At 43.2% G+C, this 22,759-nt stretch overlaps 1 protein-coding gene across 18 annotated transcripts in view; it reads left to right on the top strand.

The window, feature by feature from the left end:
* The first annotated feature begins 6 nt into the window (after positions 1 to 6).
* Positions 7 to 22,759, top strand: part of Kalrn (kalirin RhoGEF kinase) — a 700,573-nt gene continuing 677,820 nt past the window's right edge. For all 18 annotated transcript variants that reach the window (XM_017800540.2, XM_029568193.1, XM_029568189.1 and 15 more), the window contains exon 1: positions 7 to 144. In XM_017800540.2, the coding sequence (XP_017656029.1) occupies positions 72 to 144 (73 nt within the window). In that variant the 5' untranslated portion in view covers positions 7 to 71. The remainder of the gene's footprint in view (positions 145 to 22,759) is intronic.

The following is a 22,759-nucleotide window of genomic DNA, read 5'->3' on the forward strand; positions in this document are numbered from 1 at the left end:
CCCGGCGCCGCGCGGCTCTCGGCCCCAGGCTTCGCCGGCCCCCGGCAGCCCGCGGACGCCCTCCCCCAGTCATGAACCCCCCGGAGGGGGCAGCGGAGGACGGGGGAGCAGCCGATTCGGACGTGGACGCCTTTTTCCGGACAGGTAAGGCATCCGGACTGGGCTCCGCGGCCGGGGAGAGGGCTGCAGGCTCGCACGCCGTGTCTCGGACAAGTTTGGGGACCGCAGGCTGCCGCCCGGGCGTGCGGCTTGGAGGCAGGCCACCGGGCTCCTGTCGTCGGGGCTGGAGTTGCCGGTTCCCGTTGTTCTGGGCTGCGTCTTGGGGAAGGCCTGGGGGCTGGGCGCCCCTCGGTGATCACCCCAGTTGCGGGAGTCGGTGTTGGGGAGCCGGGAGGAGGTCCCCTTGGGCTGCCTTCTCTGGAGCGCGGGGTTCGGGCGATGTTGGATCACTTTGCAGCGCGCCGCTCAGGCTACCGGCGTCCCGGCCCCTCCCTCGACTCCCCCTCCCACGGTGCTTGTCAGTGGGGCTCCCCGGCCGCCTCAGGCCGGTACCATTTCTCCCCCTCCAGGGCCCCGGGCTCTGGTGGGCAAAGAGGGGCAGCAGGAGCCGCGGGATGTGCAGGCTGCAGACTGACAGGCGGGAGCCGGGCGGAGCGAGATCGTGCTGGGTGCTTGCGTGGAAGCAGAGTCTCGGGGACTTAAGATGTGGACCCTCAGGGAGGGCCATGGGGGCCTGGGACCAGCTCCTTGTGCTTTTCCCTAGTTCTGGGAACCCTTGAGTTTTTCGTAAGAATCTCTTATTCCTGGAAGTGTGAGTTAGCGTCCCTCTCAATACACACCCACCAAACCTTTGCTTGCTTGTGGCTCCAGGAGCCTGGGATGTCTTTGAGGCGCTGCACCTCCCATGCGTGCTCTGTAGCTTTTCCTGTTCCCTGCCTACACGGTCCCTTCCCCAGAATGGACACTGACCACCCTCATCTCCTACCACCTGTAGCCCTGTTTCTCTCACGACCAAGGAGTCCCCATCTCCACTGTACCTGTAGCTTCCACCAGCTCCGCTTGTGTAGTTCCCCAGCTCCCCACATGTCTGCAACCATTTTGTCTGGAATCTTTGTCCCAAGGAGTCTGATAAGTTATGGTTGTTCCACACATCTGCCCTCCCTTTGGGAAAGTTGGATTAGAGGACATGAACTGGTGGGGTCAGAGGTCAGGTTAGCTCTGGGAGGCTGCACATCCATCTGTTTCCTAACCTTGTTGCCTTGTTGGGGGACTTGTGGCTTTGGAAGTCAAGACTTAATTGGCCCATATGGTCATCTCTAATTGGTCTGGCGAGGATAGGAGCTAATGCCAGGACCTAGGAAACTGGAGGAAACCCCTGTCATTCTAGCCTGTTTCCAGGGCTCAGCCATCCTCCTGTCCTCTTCTTCCACCCCAGCCATGGATGCAATACTTTCACACTCCTTCCCTATCCCCCCTTTCCCTCCCTTTCCTCATTCCCCTTTTAGAACCCAAAGCATGGATTCTAAAGAGGTGCCTGACCTGAGTTTATTACCTGTAAACTGAGGAAAGAGGTTCTGGGAGCTAAGTAACAGCCAGGAACACTCAGAAGGAGGGTCCACCTGACCCCCACTTGCACCCCAGTGGGGCACATTGTGTATTTTCTTAGCTCTGGGGGAAAAAACCTTGTGGTATGAATTCTTATTTTTCTTTTCTGGCCCTCCCCCTCCCTTCCTCCCTCCCTCCCTCCTTACTCTGTAGTTTGGGTTGATCTGAAACTTACTATGTAGCTAGGCTGACCATGAACTTCTGATCCTCCTGGCTCTGCCTCCCACATGCTGGGATTATAGATGTGAGCCACAAGGTTTGGCTTGAGACTACACTTTCATCTTTTAGTACTCTTTCCTCTCTTTTCCTACAATCTCAGCACTAGGATCTGTGTCTTCTCTGTTCTAGGCCTTTTGAGCAGAACTCAAATTCTAGAGGTTTGCTAATTTCTGACAAACTAATTCACAGTATTAATGGTATTAATGGTGTTAATGTCTTATAATGGTTCCATGGGTTGCTTTTCCTAGGGCCTTTCAAAAACAACTTGTGGCCTGCAGTGTTTAGGCTGGTTTCAAATCACAGAGTAAACAGTGAACTGGGGTCATTCTGTTGGGGATAGTTTCCTTCAGCACAGCAGCCTAGCTGGGTGGTAGTAGTGGTGAGGGAGCTTAGATTGCATGTGCACTTAGAATCAGAGAAAGTTTAAATCCTCTCTACATAATCCTGAAAATGACTGATGACCTGTAACAAGTTGCAAAAGGGTTACCCTGGCTTTCCTACTGCAGGGTCCTCTGTCCTCTGCTCTTGATCCTCACCCCACTCCAGTCTCCTGGCTCTTGCTGGGATTTTTAAACCTGGAAAAACTGTTTCTGAACCTTTTCCTTTTTATTCCCTTCTTCTGTGGAACATAGCACTATACTGCCTGGCTGTTCAATTTGCAATTGAACAATGAAGAAACCATCAAACAAAATTTTCAAAGTTCCCACCACCAGGGTCATCCCCTTCTTTCTGGCAGAAAATTTTGCATGCTAAAAGACAAGACTGGCAATTACTAAACTCTGGCATACTGTGTCTCTAACTAGGCATGTTTTAAATAATTTATTCGTTTGGCTTGCTTTGCTTACTTGCTTTCTGATATTTTGGAATTTTAGCTCTTGTGACCAACTTATTAAGCTATATTCCCTAAATCTCACTTCCCTGTATGCACATGGATATAGGTCCCTCTCTCCCTAGCTATATAGGACCCTCTGTCCCCAGATTGCATTCATTATTTTTATAGATTGGTAGAGTCCTGATTGTCTTGCTGAGAATTCTGTGTTCCAAGTCTGAGAAAGTCTGTTACAGTTTTTCAATTTTAATTTAATTAAACTAAAAAAAAAAAAAAAAGAACTGGTCCTGGTTATAAGACAGAGAAAGGAGATATGGAAACGCAGGACTAGGACCAAACACCAACTGACCAGCAAGGACTTTTCAAAGCCTACTAGGAACCTTCTGCTGTCCAGGGTGCTATGAAACACAGGAGAAATATTCAAAGGTGTTTCTGCCCTCAAAGATCTTTTAAATTACCAATTAATTGATTGCTAAGTGTTAGGGAATTGAAAGTTAAAAAGTTGATCAAACTAGAGGAGGTGAACCCTGGATGATCCTGGAAGGGAGGTAGGGTGTGAAGTATGGACAAAGGTACAGGGGATGGGATTTATTTATTTATTTTTTTCCGGAGTTGAGGACCGAACCCAGGGCCTTGCGCTTGCTAGGCAAGCGCCCTACCACTGAGCTAAATCCCCAACCCCAGGGGATGGGATTTTAAGGAGCCTGGGCTGACAAAAATGGAAGGTGTATGTTGGTGAGGATGGGGAATAGGGTTGGATAAATGTGATAGGGATGAAAAAGGAAGCCCTGAAAGCTTCTAAAGAAGGGATTGAATTTGATTAAGGGACAGCAGGGAGTCATTACAGGTGCAAGGGCACATCATGAAGAAGAAAGTTATTATTGATGAAGTGGAGAAGCAAAAACAAAGGTGGAACCCAGGGAGATGCAGAAGTGATTCAGGACTGAGGTGGGGTGGGGGGTGCTTGGTCTGTATTAATGTCAAAAAGGATGAGGAATCAGGGGTGACTCCTAGGGACATTGCTAGAGGTAGAAACATTGGGTTTTACTGGCACACTAATGATTTGAGGCAAAGATGTGAAGCCCATAAAGAAACTGAAGTAGCCAGGTTGAAAGCCCAAAGGACAGTGTTCCACCTGACTGATGTGATCTGGTTGAGGGCAATAGGCAGACAGTGGTGTTAGTTTTAGACATGAACAATTAGAGGTGGACATTTAAGTGGAGTTTTTCTGGAGTTGGAGATCTAGACTTAAGACAGCATGGCCATGCTGACATGGAAGACTTGGTGTATTTGAAACTTCCTGAAAGCATGAATTTCTAGAGGGAGGGAGTAGAGGAAGAAGGGCAAGGTGTCTTATTTTTGGAAGTGGTGGAGAGAGTCTGGATCCTGGACAACCCAGGGATTCAGTGTGAGCTCTGATGTGGTGACAGGCCTGAGAAGGAGGAATAGAAAAACAAAACCCTGGGAGCTGGCTCTGGGGGCACAGGACTAGAAGGGGTTATTCAAGGTGGTGGGTAGGACATAGTCACTTCCAATTTGTCAGAAAGAGGGGACGAGAAGGAACACTAATGTCAGAAAAGGAGTTTTGTCATAGCAGGTTTGGGGGTGACAGAGAGAAAGATAGAGCTGTGGAGAGGAAAAACCAAAGATGCTAGAGTGGCTGTGTGGGATACCAGGAGAGGAGACAGAAGAGTGGGTTTCCTAACACATCCAAGAGCTTAGCTTTGGTGAGCAAGAGAAACTGCTTTCTTTAAGATGCAAAGGCAGAAACTTAGGAAGATAAATGAGAAGTTGATGTGAGATACCTTCTATATTCCACTTCCTGTTGAGCTTTGACCTCTGCACCCAGACATCTTAAACTGGAGGGATGCTGTTACTTGGCTTACTTAGCTTGGCTTTGGTCAAGTTCAGGCTCAGCTGTATGTGTCTTTCCAACTCTGAGACTGTCATCTCCTCTTGACTTCTTTAATTCTGTGAGTGGCATCTTTACCTTTCCAGTTATGATGTTTAAAACCTTAGTATTGATATGAGGAATTTATCTCCTCTAACAAACCCTGCTGAATCAACCAGCATAGTTAGTCTGTTGGTCATACTTAGGGTGACTTCCCCAGGCCAGCCTCCACCTACCCCGTGCCTCCCATGGACTCTTCGTGACTCTGATCTCATCCTTCAGAGTCTGCCCTTTTTCTACCTCACACCACACTGCACTTGCAGGCAGTTCACTCTTCCTAAAGCACTCCTTTCCCCAGCTTACTACCTGGGTTATGAACCTGCAGTAACTCCCTAGTGCCTGAAGGGTCATCTCCTTACTTAACTGCTTAGTTCTAGTCAGGCTGCTCTTCCCACTGTCCAAGGACACGTTAATTCCCTTATTGATTCATCCCTATATTACCTCCACCTCCTACAAATCCAACCCATTCTTCAAGGTCTGTACTCTACCTTTTTCTGAGAGCTTTCACAGTTTATAGTGACACCTTTGTTTACACTTATTATATCAATGGTATTATGTGGCAGTTTAGTCCTTTCATACTTGTAGGGCCTATTTTCATATTAAAAAGAGAGAAGGAAAAAAGTTTTTAAAATATCTTATGATTCATCAAAAACCTTCCTCCCTCATAGAGATATAGTGAACAGCAAAATATGGTGAAATACTGTTGAATCAAGATGGTGGTATGCTTGTACTCACTGCATGATTTTGTAAACTTCTTTTAGATAGTAACTGAATCCCGTATGTTCAGAAAGAAAACCAAAACTATTGTAGGGCTGGAGGGATGGCTCAGAGGTTAAGAGCTTTGGCTCTTTTTGCAGAAGACCTGAGTTCAAATTCTAGCACTCACATAGCAGCTAACAGCCATCCATCCATAACTCCAGTTCCAGGGGATTCAACAACTTCTTATGTCCTCCACAGGCACTGCATGACATGGGTGCACTTATATACATGCAGGCATAACAGTCATACACACATTAAAACAACAACAACAAACCAACAAAAACACTATTGTCAGTCCAGATCATTGGCAAGGAAGATTTTGGAATAGCAACTTTGTGTGCAAGTAAATATCAACACTCAATCTATGTATTGCCAGGCACCTAAATGGAGAAAGATTCTCTTATCTCCTTTTGCAGCAGAGGAAAACATCCTCTTTTGACTTTACCCTTGACACAAGGTAAACATGATGCTTAGCTCGTGTCTTTTGTACCTTCTTGATTCCCTTCCACTTCCATCTGTCATGCATCCAGCAGTTACAACATTTTTCAGGAACTTCTGGAGGAGTATTGAGGGGACTTGGTGGTTCTGGAGAGAGAATGTTGTGTTTGAGATAGGCCATTTCTACAGTGTTGTATTTCAGAACATATCAGTGACTTCCAGGTCTATATCTGTAAGGTTGCAGAGGCTAGGTTTCATCTTTGCACCACAGGCTGCCAGTAATGTAGTTTTTGGCACATTCTATCCAACTACATCCTAGTTCTTTGAGGGAAGAGAGAGGCATTCAGATGAACTAAAGCTACAAAAGAAAATGAGGTTGTAAGTAATAAACATCTTCTTGATTGTAAATATCAACAAGAATCAAAACAAATGAACCAGGGGTTCCTATAGACAAAGGAGAATGAACACTTTTCAGAGTTCCTCCTGGTTGTATTTACAATCAGTCTCTGAAGTTAGGCAATAGAGAATAGTGCAGGGGTTCTCAGCCAGAAGCAATGCTGTCTTCCCACCTCTGGGAACATTTGGCAATATCAGGAGACATTTTTGGTTGTCAAAACTTGTGGAGCAGGTTACTATGGGCACCTAAAAGTAGAGGTCAAGAGTGCTGCTAAATACCTTATAGTGAACAGAACAACAAAGAATTATCCAATCAAAAACTATCAATAGTGCTGAGGTTGAGAAATCCTGGAATAGCCAGATCATGGATCTTGGATCAGATAAGCATAGCACTAACTAGGGATATGATCTTGGGTAAATTGGCTGCTATCTCTCACCCTCAGGAATTCTAAATGGGACTAACAAAGCTTGTTTCACAGTTTGAGAGGAACAAGTAGGAAAAAAGTATATGTAAGGCATCTACTGACACATAGTGGGAGCTCAGAAACCCTAGTTGTTGGTAGTAGTATTCCTTTTTTAATTTTTTTTTGTTTTTATTGAATTTTTGTGCATTTCATACAGAACATCTCAAACAATCTTAATCATCTTTATCCCCCATCCCTTCTGGCACCCTCCTATAGCATCCCCCAACTGGAACCTATTTACTCTGTCATCCGTGTTAAGGCCCACTGTGTCGTCAGTTCCCCAGACGTTCCCTAGTGCAAATTCATTCACTGACGTCACATCAGCCTATCTAGAGTCCCTTGTTTTAGGAAGACCAGCTCTTCCTGACCTAGGAGAAATCAATTGCCAATATTTCTTCAGCTAAGATTGGGGTCTGCTGTTCATTTCCCCAGTTCTATGTTGGGTTTTTGTCTGCCTGAATTTGCATGGGACTTGTGTATGCTGACACCATTGCCATAGAATCATATGAGCAGGGTCCCAAGAGATTGTATGGTAGTAGTATTCTTGTTTCAGTTATGCAGTGGCTGAGGTGGCACAGAGCCTGGAGTCCCTCTGAAAGGCTGCCTAGCAGGGTTTTGAAATGCATGGGGAGGATACCAGAATAGCAGCATGGTGGAGGGAGAGCCTTGCCTCCTCCTCCTGTAGATTTAGAAAGCCAACTTTGGGCCTCAGTGCTCTTCCATTCATTTAGTCAGATACTTACTGGGTGTCCACTGCAGTCATATACTGTGGGTATATAAAACCATTATAGGAAAGACTACAGAGCAGGAAGTGAAGTGGATATACATATAAATATACTCCCTTGAGGACACTTGGACTTAATTGGTTGGAAGGGGAGAAAAAGTCTGAGAAGGAAGTCCATGCATGAGAGCAGGAAGGCAGTACTCTTTTTTGCTCCCTACTTATCTGAGTGACTTGTACATGTGACTTTGACATCTATGTAAGATGAGGATAATAGTCTCTTCCACCCCTGTTCCCTTATGGAATTGTTGAGAGACTCAAATAAGACACCGTGAAGGGATTTTTTTTTATAAGTTTTACAATGCTATCCAAATATATGGGGATAGTTAGTTCCAAATCAAGCATTCTATTACTCTAAGTGCCTCTTCTGACAAATAGTATCTTATTTGATCTGACCTATACAGGAACTTTCAGTCCAGAAAGAGAGGCAGTCAATTCTTTTCATTTTAGTTTCCCAAGGGGACTGCGTGGGCCATCCTCTGACAATAGGTCAGAGCATTTCTGTTTTTTTCCTTTTGCACAGATAAAAGTACTAGCCCCTCAGCCCCTTCCCAGGCCCTGAGCTACATTGTCCAGTGCCATTGGGAGGAGCATGATGGGAATAGAGCTCTTGTTTGCTTCTGCTGAGCCTCAGGTGAGTGCAGAGAATTGGTCCCATTCTGCTTCTTCTCTGTTTGTAGTTCAGACTTCTGACTCTCCTTTATGTTTGTATGACTGACAGTAAAATAACTAGGAAATAACTGACAGCCATAGGATTGTTGAATCAATAGCGTTCCTTGAAATTGTGTCTGCTGAGAAGTGAGGGAACAGAAAGAATAAGCTTGGAGGGCAGAGGAATTAGTTCAGGAAAGTAAAGAAGAAACTTGGAGAATTGCCTTAGTCTCCTCCCCTTCCACTCCATATAATTATTAGAAGTGAGTCAAGCACCAACTAGAAAACATGGATACCAGGGATTAAACAAGCAACAGAATGAAAAGTGGTGGTTGAATTGTAAACTTAAGGGAGTGGTTATATCTTCAGCTGGAACTTGAAGGATGGAAAGGATTGGGAGGAAAACTAGAAAGTATTGCTTTCCTCTGTTGGAACAGTAGTAGAAGGAGACATGAACATTCTTGCTCAGTTGCAATAGTAAATAATCCATTTTATGTGACCAAGAGGCTAGAGGTAAAAAATGTGCAGAAGTGGGTGGGGACCATATTGATTGCTTTGTTTATCAAGCATTTATTGGGCTTCTAAATCATGAAGGTTTTGAATGGAAAGTTAATGAGTTGGGTCCTTCTGCAGTTGGTTTGAGGAACTTCTCAATTTCTCTGAATGGGGCAATGGCATGATGGGGAATATCAATCTGGCAGCCCTGTGGAGTGTCTGTTGGAGTGAAGGAGAGAATGTTGGCCAGGGACGGATAGACTACCGTGATAGGTTAGGTCTGAAGTTGAGGCTCCATGGTAGAAGTGGAAAGGAGGGGACTTCAGATGTTGAGTCTAGAGGACCTGACAAATTGGATATAAAAGCGTCGAGGAGGCTAGATTCCAAGCTTACTTTAAAGCTTAGAGCCTGGGTGGCTGGGAGGATTGAGGTACTGTTAGTGAAAATCAGGAGAGGAAGCAGCTGTGGGGAGGCAGGAGGAGAGGGAGGATTTGGAAAATTTGCCGTGGGATATGTTGCATTTCAGGTGTCAGTGAAAGAGCTAAAGGAGGTGTTGATTCAGTAGGTGGCTATGGAAGGGAGTCTGGAGCTTTGGAGGGAGGCCAGAGTCAGAATATAGATTGAGGAGATATCTGAAAGAAGTTGTGGCTGAACCTATCAGAATAGATGAGATAATAAATGAAAAGCTTACACAGACTTTGGGGCAGAGGGCCAAGGACTGAATTCAAGTGAAGGGCTGGAGAACAAAGACAGATGAATGCTTAGGGGAAAACAGGTGATCAACAGGGTTTGATGTTACTGGGAGGTTGAAGGAGATGGGATTTGAGAAAACACCCGTGGTTCTGGTAACAGAGAGATCATAGTTAACTTTTGAAACTACAGTTTCAATCCTGTAATGGGGAGGTGGAATTCAGACTGCAAGAGGAATAGAGAGTGAGTGGATGGGGAGGATGTGGTGGGAGTGCATATAGATGACTCTTTGGAAAGGTTTGGCTGTAAAGGGGAGATTAAAAATAGTAAAGTAGTTGGAGTTGGGGAACAGACTGGGTAGGCTTTTTTTAGGTAAGGAAGATATATGAATACCTGGGGTAGGAAAGAGGGAGAAGGAAGGCAGGAGGCAGAGAATGAGTATTTAGGAAAGAGAAGAGAATTGATGGAGGAAGGTCCTGGATGAACCTGGAAATGTGTCTGTTTTGTGCTGCTTAGCACCCAACTTTGGTCCTTAGGTGTGCTAGGCAAGCATGCTCTACCACTCAGCTAAATCTCTAAGCCTAGCCTGGAGGGGTGGATCTTAAGGTCAGCTGAGGAGTCAGCCTTGAGCTATAGGAAGAGGTTCTTTCTTGGGGACCAGAAGGAAGACAGACCTTAGTAAAGCCATGGGTTAGCCAGGACCCAAGGAGACAGTGTGCCTAATGGACAGTTCCTATGGAGAGAACACCTCTGTTGCAGGGGTCAGGGACACTAAGCTTGGGAAGGGTATTGCAATCTGTGAAGTAGGTGGTATGGGTGGTGTGGCTGGTATGACCCTCTGAAATCTTCGAACAGAAAAGTTAGTACTCCTAAAGTGGAACTGCTCTTCTAGGCTAGTAGGATCTGCAGAATTACCTGCTACAGAGAATGATCTAGGAAGGTAAGTGGTAGAGGTGGGTAAGTGAAGACAGCAGAGTGGAAGTAAACTCAAACAAGAAGGTATCTAAGTAGTCTTCTAGGGAGGGGACCAGGTCTGGTCACCAAGGGACTGGAAATCACTAGAGCTGTCATCTGCTCGTGAAGTTTTAGTTTCCTAAATGCCTCTAGACCTCCAGTAGGAAGCAGAAGCAGATCAGGGATTAAGGAAAAACTTCTTTCTTATGAGGAGGAACCCCATAAGCAAGAAGGAAGATGCCACCATCTTTCCACTGTTTCCAAAGCATTCCTTCCAGATGTCTTCCAAACTTGTCTTAGAGAAAAACTCAACCTATCATCAAGGGAAAAGCCCTGTTTCACCAAAGAATCCTCAGAGGCCTTACATGGTCCTCCAGAGGGGTGAAAATCTGGATGCTGCTACTTACCAAAGTGTGGTTAAGGGAGATCAGGCTTATCTTCACTGGAGTAGGAGATGGGATTCTCCTAGGTGTGGGCCAGTCCAAGAATTTGAGAATTTTAAAGCAGAACAGGAACTTGCTGGCTGTGTGACTGTGTGAGTGATAACCTCTCTTAGTTCTAGTTTCTTCATCTATAAAATGGGTATAATAGTTTTTTGAAATTTATATTCATATTATAGTTACATAATTATATTTTATTGCTAGTGATATAATATAGATGTATACTATGACTATATTATATATTTCATTGCTATTATATTACCAGCTGGATGAATCCCTTTATATTCCAAATCACAAAAATTATGATGCTTCAGTTGTCTGTCTTTCCTCCCCTCTTTTTCTTCCTCTCTGCCTTCCCCTCTTTCTTATCTTCCTCCTTTACTCATTCCTTTCCTCTTCCTTTTTTTCTTCCTCCCTTCCTTTGCTGTGCAGAGGTAGATGGGGATATTAGTTTTAAACTTGGAGTTACATTTATTCTAGAGCACAACAGGCAGGAACAAGGGCTGTGTTTAAAATCTCCATCTTACACTCTTGCTCTATAGCCCAGGGACATTGAGCATCATAAGGTAGAGGTGGCGGGCACACAGTATTGAGCTGGCAGCTGGACACTGAGCCTAGAAGGGGTCCTGGAGGCTGACAGATGGTTAATTGGATGTGACAAAGGGGGCTGAGAGGAGGGGTCTGGATCTCTTGTGGGATTCCTGTCTCAGTCTACTTACTGTCCTAGAAAGGAGGGTGTGAGGAAGGGGAGGAGCTGTTCATCAACAGTTGGGGAAAAAGATTGGCAGGACTCCCTGATGGGATTGTGGCCATTGAAGGACGCACCATTAATGTCACAGCTTTAGATCAGGGTGAAAGCTCAAGATGCCCAGCCTCTTCTCTACACCCGAGTGCATTGGCAGATACTTGAGTATAAGGACACGCTTAACTAAGTATGAGATCAGTACAGTTTTCTAGACATTTTTAAGGATTCCAACCACTGAGTTTGGACAGCTAAATATTATTGCTTTTGATGGGAACTGGAACAAATAACTCATTAATTTTAGCAGACTACTTTATTTCAGTGAATCGTTCTTTGTTCTTATAATTATTCATCCATCCAAGTGTCAATCTCCAGCTGTGTACCTACTAAGTGCCAGGCAGTGGCAGTGCAAAGATAAATCAGAAATGATCCTTCCCACAAGGAGGGCAGCAATTTAGATGACTTGCCTGTCACATAAAAGATAATGGCAGTGTAGTGTGATAAGTGCCCTGAGGATAATGGCACACTGTACCATGAGAGTGCAGAGAATCACCATATGTGTGTGGAGAGGCTTCACCGAAGAGGAGTTACCTGAACTGAAATGGGTGAGATGGTGGTAAAAGGAGCACACTGACTACATACTACCATTCAGGAAGTTTGGTAATAAAAGGAAAGAGAAAAAAATTAAATAATAACCAAAAGGACATTTGGGGAGCACTGATAGCGCTGTGATTTTTTATTATGGCTATGTGAAATTTCAGCAAGGCGTGTGGGCCCTTATGCCTGAATATTATACTTTAGTAGAAGTTGATAATAGATTATCAAGTATAATGAAATTGTCTTTTTTTTCAGAGAGTAGAAAATCTTCTGTATGAAAAGACACAGTAGGAGAACATTTTAAAATGTTGAATGCTTGTGGGCAGGGTAGGAGGATAGGTGTCAGCTTCCTCAACAGTCAGAAAAGGATGAGATTCTGGGTGAAGAGGTTCTATCTGGAAGGAACAGTCACTGCTCATGTGGATATGTGAGAAGTCTAGGTGGTTTTCAAGTCAGAGGCTAGGGCCGTTTTTATGCTGATCTTAGTTGCTTTAGTGCATGGGAACTGAGGTCATCTGCAAGTACTGAGAGACTGGGAGCTTAGGAAGAGAGGAGCCAGACTGGACACATTTTCTGAAGAATGAATGAGAATTACATAAAAGATGATCTTTCCAGTGAGGTCAGAGTGGGCTCGTATGGCATGCCAGCTAAGTAAGTAGGTAAGTAAGTAAGACTAATGCACACTGCTTAATCTTGTGGGATCAGGGTTAGGGATAAAAGTAGTGGACTCCTGTGTTCTGTCTCTGACTGGTGGCTTGGACAAGAAATCTGGAGTGGGGAATAACAAACACGTGCACCAGTCTTGTTTAGACACCAGCATCTTCACAAATCCTTATTGAAACTGATGGCTTCAGTACCTTTGGGAGGACCTACCTTGGAAAATGTCCATGTCTGTTTTCACCAACTATGTTGTATATATATTTTGCTTTGGGCTTGTCTCTCCTCTTCTCAACACCTAACGAAATGCCTTGCAGATAATACTTACTTAATTAGTATTTGTTAGCCTGATTTTTTAAAAAGCTAATTATTGGTGTGTAGGCCATTTGGGAATTGTGCTAAGGAAATAAAAAATCTTTCTTTTTGGGAAGGCAATTCTACCTTAAAAAGACATAAAATTAACACTGTGGAATATAGCTATTTATTGAATCTGGATTAGTCAGAGGGGATCCTTTGTAACACTTTATTATAAATATTCACATATTTCATAGGCATGGGAAAAGCAAATAAAGATGCACTCTACTTTTAGAAAAACCATTGTAGGAAAGTCCAAACATGCAAATGGACCAACTAGTTGGTACTGAATGGGTAACTGAATGTGTCTAGTGTTGTCAGTTACTAAGAGGACTATTAACAAGTAAAAAATGCTTGGTGCTTTTCCTTTTGCAGTTTATGGCCTTGGACTAGGGAAAAAGATGGCCAGAAACCAACCAGAAAGAGAATTGCATGCATACATTGACTCATATAATATTTTTAAAAATCACCTTTAAGTTAGCAAATTTGAACAGTAAAACAAATGTTCATTCAGAGAGATTGATTTTAAGGTATACCTTTATAGAAACTTACTTTTTTTAATCAAATGGGTTATCTTTAAAGTATAAGGGATCATTATAAAGCTGATCAATTCAGAACACTTGGAAAATGTGACATACGGAGGATCTGAAGCTACTATACCCCCTCCCCTTCACCCAGAGAGAATACCTATTTGCTAACTTGTTTTCTCCTGTTTGTTAACTTTTGATATATTTCCTTCTGGTCTTTATAATTATGATTTGTTTTTGATTATTGAATTAAGATGAAAAAAAATTGTGGGGCGATAGTTTGATTTTTTTCATGAACAAAGATATTTTTCCAATTTAAATGTAAAATGCAATAGGACACATATATTTCACTGTGCAAAGTAAGACAGTCATAAGCTAGTTAACCTTGTATGAGGGTAATGTAGGCAACAGAAGATTCTTCAGTTCCCTGGAAGGGTAAAGGCACTGACACTAATAAAAATACACAAAACAAATGTACAGAACACGTAGTCAAAGGTGAATATTCTTTTTCTCTCCTCCCTCCTAATGTTCTGATGAATTTAACAGATAGTTGTACCTGTTACAGATACAAATATGTGTTTGCATAAATGCACTGCTATTTTTGCATAGCAGAAAAGAATCATGCTATGTCTGCTCTTTTGCAAGTTGCTTATCACTTTATAATCATAGTCATTTTCCCAAGTCAGTTCACACATCTCTACCTCATATTCTGTTATGTGGGTGTGTTATATTTTATTTACTCTTTGAAAGATAAACATCTATAACCCAGAATTTCCATGGACTAATGTATTTTTTGGGACACCATTTAGTTCAAACCATACTAAGAAGGGCCACTCATTTTTTAAAATTTTTCTTTCTTTTTTATCCTTTTCAAAGGTGACCAGGACAACTGTAGGTTCTGAATGCAGAAGTGCTTTTATCCACAGGAGAGTGTGGAACAGCCTGTCCTTGTCCAAAGGATAACTTCCTGTGGAATGATTAAGGATGCTCTGTTAGTGACATTTAAATGAATGATAAAGCTACTCTTGGCCTCTTTTACTATGTGCTTTAAAGTGAATTAAGAGCCAGATTCACAGTCTCGATTAGCCAAAAAAGCTACACGTGTTCTGTGGGCTTCAGTGTAAGATAACTCTGATACCAAGGGAGCACTTTGGTGAGTGTACAAAAGCAGTAGTGTGTGCTTGGCTAAGAAAAATCTAAGGATATGATTCAGGAGACCTTGGTTTCCAGTCCTACCACCACTAAATAGCTCTGTGACTTGGCCAAGTTGGTTACTGTTCCTGTTCTGATAGATGGAACCTCTCTTTCCTCATCTGAAGGAAGGAGTCAGCATACTTCCCTCCTATGCACCTCATAAGAACAGTATGAGATAAAGTGAGATGATAGAAAGAAAATGCTTTGGAAAAACAAAAGCACTGACTTTGTCAGCTCTTCTCTGGGGTATCCTCTGATTTTGAGTGTGGTGGAAAGCTGAGCTAGGAGACTTGGATAGGAGTGACATCTTGTCCTGTACTCAAGGATTGTGTTTTTTCGTGTCTGGTAGAAATTGGCAGCACTGGAGATGGAGTAAAACATTTCATGATATGTTGCATTTGCTTTTGCAAGAAATGTCCATTTGAGAGCAGAGGAAAAGCTCATCTAACTGCCAACAATGCTGAGGGTTTCTTTCAGCTGGCTGGCAGTGTGGTTCAGTTGGACACTTACTTCTTACTACCTAGATATGCAAAGAAAATGTAGCTCTTGAAATTTTCTTAAGTGGAGCGAATTCCTATGTTCATACTCAATTTTGTTTGCTTTATAAGATACTGCTTCTTTTCTCGACTATTCTGTTTTGAATTAATGCATTGTTGAAGTAAATTGCCTAGTTGCTTAGATTCCTCCTCTCCCCTTGCCTTCATCACTTCTCTTCAGATCAGAGTCTGGGTGCATGGAGGTGCTCCTGTTGTCTTGTGCTGTGGTAGTGGGGGCAGGAGAAGGCCGGAGCTAAGGTGTGCTTGCTCTTTGGCTCTGTTGTTTGTGTGGAGCTGATCTGATCTCTGATGTGGATGTTGACAAAAGTGTGGCAGCAGTGTTGCGTTTTGGAGTATTGTGCTGACACCCAGCATTAATACTGGAGTCCTTACTCTTTGCCTATGGAATCAAAGTTCTGGTACATGGCAGTCTCTTAGTCCTGACTTCAGGCCTTTCCTTGGTCACTGATTCTCAGAGTACTATCACTAAGAAACAAAGAGATCTGTGAATGCTCAGGTTGCTTAGTCCAGCTGTGAGAACACAAGAAAATAGAACCTTTGCTCTAGAGAGCCGAAATTTTACTTGGGGGGCAGGAAGGAAGGGTCCTTAGGTTCTTTAAATGCTGTTATACCTAATGGAGTCTTTGTAAAACTGCCTTTCTCAAAACTGGGCTAGTACTAGAGGTAGGACTGTAAATAATAGGAGGCCGGGGCCCTGCTATCTGGTCTAGACTGAATTGTCCCCACTCCCCACTATCCTCAAATGCTCATGGGGAGGGCTTTCTTGTTTTCCTCATGACAGAAGCCCACCCTATGTTGTATCCTCAAGACCCTCAATCTCTGGTTCAAAGTAATCTTCCAGCTAGGTCCACCAAGGCTGGCTCTTGTTATGTGCACAGGAATTTAAGAATTCAAGCTGCATACTAAAAAAAAATCCTATCCCGGATATCAACAGCTGAACATTGACATTTTCTCTTTGCCTGCTGCTATAACTATCCTAAACTTACCCAAGGCAAATAAATTCTCTGGCAGAGGAAGGGGGAGGTTAAATATATGTAAGGACATGCAAAAGAGGAAAGTACATAGCATTTAAAAAAAAAGTGAGTTAAACATAATTTGGGAAAACAAGGGTTTAGAAGTGAGGCTTCTATCACTCTGTGTCCTTGTTCATCATGGAAGAAGCCAGAGTGGTATGTGTCTCTATTCACTATTGGCAGTTTGGGTAACCCCTTCAGAGGATGGCATGATAGGAATAGGAGGTACAAATTGGCTAGGCAGTTAGGGCAATAAGACCCCAAAGAAAAGTAGCCAGTTTCTTGGCTAAAAATCAAAATGTCCTTGGGCCTGTTAACAACATAATCTGTTCCAAAGGCCAAAAATGTCAAAAGATTTTAGGGTTAATTCTTCAGAGGGGGGAATGTTGGAGGGGAGGGAGTGGGCATGGATTTGATCAAAACACCTTATATACACGTATGACATTCTCAATAAAGTTTTTGTAAAAGTTAAAAAAAAAAAACCTGGGCATGGTGGTAGGTGCTGGTAATCCCAATGCTGGGGAGGTGGACACTGACAGGTTGGTCCATGGGACTTTCTGGCCAGTTAGCCTAGCTTTTTTGGCAAGTCCCGGGTCAGTAAGAGACCCTATCTTAAAAAAAAAAAAGTGCATGGTACAAGAGGAATAACAAAGGTGGATGGTACATGAGGAATAATACCTGAAGTCATCCTACCTCCACATGCTTGCATATAAATGTGCATATACTTTCACATAAAGATATGCATGTGAGAGAGAGGAAGAAGGAGAGGGAGAGAGAGAGGCAGAGATAGAAAGAGGGAGGGAGAGAGGGGGGTAAGGAAGAGAGGGAGAGAGAGGGAGAAAAAGGGAGGGAGTGACCTAGAGGGAGGGAGAGAGAAAGGGAGAGAAGGGGGAGAGGGAGAGAGAGGGAGAAAAGGAGAGAGGGAGAGACAGAGAGGAAGGGAGAGAAAGAGAGAGATGGGGAGAGAGAGTTTTGGAAACCCCGAAACAAACCCCAGAAAACAGAAATTGAATCTAAGGTCTCACACAGGCTAGGCAAGCATTTTACCATTGAGCTATAGCCCCAAACCTCTTTTTCTTTTTCTTTTGAGGTAGGACATCAAGAAATTCAGGGACCATCGCAGAAGAGGAGGTGGAAAGATTGTAAGAACCAGGGCTGGTTCATGAACATAAGGAGGTGGAGGCTTCCAGGCCACTGGAGCCTTGCTCATGTGAGCCTGTGGCAGTGGTGACATCGAACGCAGAACCCATGTCAGCTCAATTAAACAAGGGGTGGCAGGCTAGCACTAGATTGAGAACTATTTGAGACTGGTTGCTGCTGGGTGAGGGAGAGTATGACTTACATATAACCATTGGATGAGCCAACTAGACTCTAGTGGATGCATTTACACTGAAGGACATTTGGGTACAAACACCTGAATGAATAGGACTCAGCATGTATGGCAGAATGCATAGGGTTCAGTGGGGGGAAAAGGGGGAGGCATGGATGGGGGAGGGAGTCTGGATTTGAGTGGGAAATGTTGTATAAAAATTTAAAAGCTCAATTAAAAAAAAAAAAAAAGAAGTGAGGCTTCTAACACTGCCAGACTGCATTGCTTGGATCCCTTGTATATACATGTATGTGCTTATTTGCATGTAAACATGCAAGCATTTAATGAGTACTTGGTACATAGTGTGTGCTGTGGTACAGAGAGGCATGCAGCACAGTCTGTGTTCAAGGAGCTCTTGGTCTGAGGAAGGATGGAGCAAAGATAGATTACATGCTGAGCTGTTCCGCAGAGGCCTGCTTTCAGAGAGGCTTGTGTTTTGGTCTGGTAAATATGACTAACTGTTGAGGTAGGAGTCTGTACTGGGTCTGGTTTCCCCTGTACCTTGCCAGGATCTGCTTTCCAAATCATTTTAGCCTTCTAAATGATGAGCTTTTCTTTCCTCAAATGGTGTTAATTCTTTTAACATCAGTCTAAAGTGCCCATGAACATATATTTTATAGAAAGGATATGGCAAACGTTAATAAGATCGATTTTAGTCAGTAGTAAATAAATGGAAAATGAAGTCAGACTCACGGCTGCTGCGCTGCTGCTGCTGTGGTGGAGTGGTTTGTTCACTGTTCTTTTTAACCCAAATCCTTTCACCTCTTTTAGCACAGAACACTTTGTGTTTTATGTACTGTTCTCATTCCAGGGCTCTGGAGTTCAAGCAATGCTAGAATCTAGAAGCACCTTTTGTTTTATTTTGGCTGGGGAAAATGGCAACTCTGTCTCCTTGAAGGAGGCAGGAACTGGAAGACTGGCAAACTAGGCCAGGCCCTGCAAGTCCACAGCAAAAATAAAGCAGTAGCACTGGGCTTAGTGGTATTTCCTTAGAACCCCGGTACTTGGGAGGGGACAAGTTTAAGGCCAGTCTGGGTCACATGGTAAGACCCTGCTTCAAAAGGCAGCAGGGTGGTTGAAGAGCTGTGGCTTGGGTGTCAGGAGAATGATATTGTAGTTTGCATAGCTTGGGCAAGTCCCTTTCTCTCTCTGAGGCCACTGTCAAAGTTGGTCACACAGAATTAAGCTGGGTGCATTTTCCATCCACAGCATTTTCAGTTAAATGAACAGCAAGTGAGGAATGGCAAAGCCAGAGGATAGGAGCTGTGGGGCAGGCAATTTTAGGTCCTTCCTGCCCTTGTGTTCTGAGACATTTTGCCCACCAGAAGCCTTTTGTCTTTGTAGCTCAAGACTGCTTGGTCAGTTTCCTCATCTAAACTCATGAGGTGACTCAGCATCCTTGCTTGATCTTGGTGAACTGGGGCATTGGGGCACTGATCCCCCTAGTGAGAATCATTCTAATGGTCTCATACCATTTGGGCCCTTAACAGTGTTTTGAAAATAGAACCAAGTTTCTGAGATTTCTGAACCTAGGCTGAAATGCCTATCATCCCTTGGCCTGCTCTTTTGGATGCTAAGTCTGCAATTAGCAATCTGCCAGGCTTCCTAGATAATGCCTTCATCCAGAATTGCCCAAGGTATGGGAGGATTGACTTACTGATCCTGCTGTTAGCTCATGCTCTGGAACTTTTCTTGCAGTCAGAAAGTGAAGGTGATGAAAGCAATACATTTTTTCTCTTCCTAGGGCATGTATAAACCCAGTTCAGCGCCATCATCTCAAAAGGAGAATGGGGTAATCAAACTACTGTCTTGGCTTTTTTCTACCTTTTCTTCCACACAGAATTTCATCTCCTTCCCTCCACTTTTCTAGTCTTTCAGAAAACTCACATTTTGGTAGAGGGAAACATACTAGATTTTAAAGTACACTAAATCATCCCAGGTTTATGATAGGGGTATACCAGTGGTTGGAATGATGTAACAGGGGAGTAATGAAGGCTGCTTGGCATTTGTGGAGTAGTCATAGAGTAGGACATAGGTGATGGGAAGACAGGCTCATTGTTCAGAGTGACAGGGTGGGGATGGGCTTCCAAGCAGAGGGAAAGGGTAAGCAAAGGCAGAGAGTTATACAAAGATGAGAATTAGAGGATTCAACATGAAAGGGTGTGGAGATGCATAGAAGTTCCTGGATTTTCATAGTTCCAGATTTATATTTTTTTCTTGTAAGCAGTAAGAGATTATAAAGCATTATAAGCTTTAAAGTGATAGAATAAAAATGACAACTTAGGCCAATTCAGGAGCTTTGTGATATATATTGTGTTGGAAGAGGCAAAATTAGAGACAGGAATTCAAGTGAGGAGACTACTGAAACATAGTTGAAGAAACAAGAAAATAATGGCAGGAGAGCTTACAGGATTTGGTGTTAGTGTGGGCTTGAGGGAGATTAAGCTGCAGATCATTTCCAGAGTTTGGCTTAGGTTGTGGTAAAGGATGATGGTGCTTTAACCAAGGCTGGCAACCACAGGAATCACAAAGGACAAGAGAATATCTCTCAAACCTCTGTAGCTTTCTGTTAAGACATAAAAACAGAAACTCAGTTGGACAATTATGTGCTTAGAGAGCTTTTCCAATGAGAATGGCAAGTCTGCATGTGCGTGTATGTGTTGCATTTATGCATGCCCGTGCTGTGTATGTGCATACATGTGATATTGCTCATGCTTTGGGTGCAAATGTATCTGTTCCTTTTATTGTACTAGGTTCTTGACACAGTATCATTTTTCAGCATTAAAATTCCCATCACCTCCCAGAAATACTCCCTTTAGGATCCATTTCTGCTTGGCTCAGTGTAGGCAAACATTCCAGTGGGATTGATTGCTTATGTCAAATTAATTTTTTCCCTTTCAAGGGAGAGTGTCTGCCATGTGCAAACTGGGGAAATCCCTGGGCTTCTTGCCAAATGCAAAGCTCGGACAGAGGTCAAGTCAGGCTTGGTTTAGATAACCCTCAGGGCAGACCTGTCCTTGGGTAGTTAAACTAACTCTCCTAGCATACTTTGTGGTAGTTCCGAAGTAACAGGAACATTGAGGCTGGTAGAGATGGCTGCATAGCAGAGGCATGGGTCTTTTTAGCATCAGTTGCAATACCATTTTCTCTTCTATGTCTTCCTGCTTCTGCTTTATTTAGAAGTTGAAGAAATCTCTGGAGGTAAATGGAGGATGTTTCCCTGCCTAACTGTTGCACAAAGTTTACAGAGCTCTGGGGTTGTTTTCCCTTCTGCCTCGGTTCCAATGTTTACCATTAAGCTTAGTGGGCCCTCAAAATATAATTCAGCCTTTGTCTAGCAGATAGCCCCTAACTTAATTGTGCCCAGTCAGGCAGCCTTACTATATTTGGCTAAGTCCAGACAGCTGACTAAAGACCTTTAGGCTGTCTTTCCCACAGTTAGATTCACTAGGCAGCTGATCTCATAGCAGGTATCTAGACTGTACTGTCCACTGATATGCTAACTTACCTTGCTTATTGGAGTTTTGTGAGACATGAATTTCTGAGAATCCTGGTTAACTTTTGTTAGTTTTAAGCTCAACTTTGTAGATTATGATTGTTCTAGCCAAAATTTCTCTAGGTTTGTACAGTCTATAATCGAGCTCAATCTAACTCTTTAATTCAAGAGGATTATGACAAATAGTTTATTCTGTTAACTATTAACCTATAAGGTCTTAGAAATTTTAAGAAAAAAGGTGATTTCCTCATAATAAATAATAAAATACTATACTTTCACAGTGTCTGGTACAAAAATTACTTTGTGGCTGTGTGTGTGTGTGTGTTCCATTTTCCAAAAACATTTACATAAATTAGTAAAAGAAATGACTTTTAACATTTTCTACCCGATTCTGTAATGCATCACTTCTAGCATCAGCCTTGGTTATATGATTTAATTTGTTATAATTCTCATAGACTCTGATTGTAATGTCTGGATTTTGAGCCAGGATAACTGGGCTGCTGGGAGGCCACAGGGTTCATGAGACGTCCGCTTATCGCTAGCAGAGCATTTCCTTTCCCCATCTCCTAATGCACCAGACACATCTTTTGCTTCCAAAAGGAGGTCATTAATTTCTTCTTTCTACTTTGGCCCAGTTTTCCCAAACTCTTCCACTCTTGCAGTCTCTCTGTTTTGTCTGACTGAGACATTTTTTCAGACCACCAAAATTATTCTACCTAGCATGATTCTAGGTGTTGAATAAACATGTTTGCGATTTTCCTTGAAGATTTTGTTTTTGTCCTGTGAGGAAGACCAAGGAAGAATCCAAGTCATGGGCTACCTAGTTTCCCTGAGCCGTAGAACTCCGGATTTGATAGGACTTTACTATGGAAATGTCATCATCAAACCCAGCCCTAAATTTCTTCAGCAGTCTTTTTAGGATGCTGTCAAACTCTGTTGGTTGTGGCTCTTTCCATGATTTTTCCCATTCTTGTGCATTTGTTTCGCATTCAAGTATACACCCTCCTTCCTCCTGGGAACCTCAAGACTCGGACTTTGTTCTCTCCCACTTTTCCATTTCTGGGCTGTTGGATCAATTTGATCTTTGCATATAAGAGCTTAAATGGCAAGAGTCTTGCAAATTTCTGGAGAGCCTTTGTGTAGGTTGAGACTGAAGGAAGTAATTTTTCTCTTCAAGTACTTCTGTCTGTTTTTCCTTTTTTCCTTTCAGGTTTTTTGATTTTTCTGTCAGTCCCTTGCCTTGCAGATCATGCGTATGATATATAGTTGGGGTGCACATTCTAAAAGAATCATCTTTTCTGAAGAGAGGAGGGAATCCCCCAACTGTTATCAGTTAGTCTATCTTTTTCTGGATGTCTGTAGTAACTACTGCAAGTCACCTTGATGATCAGTCTGTGCCTTCAGTGTGTTATAGAGAGGCATATCCCCAGCCTGGCACAGGGACACCCTGGATGCTGCTCTCGTGTGTTCTGGTCCATATGGGATTCTGAGAGACCTCTCTGGGCCTGAGTTTCTTCACTTCAAAGCAAAGGAGCTGAATTGGGTGATTGTCGAGGTTCTTTCAATCTCGAAATCATTTTC

This window comes from Nannospalax galili, unplaced genomic scaffold, assembly GCF_000622305.1.
Source record: "Nannospalax galili isolate Female #2095 unplaced genomic scaffold, S.galili_v1.0 scaffold18, whole genome shotgun sequence".
Taxonomy (NCBI): domain Eukaryota; kingdom Metazoa; phylum Chordata; class Mammalia; order Rodentia; family Spalacidae; genus Nannospalax; species Nannospalax galili.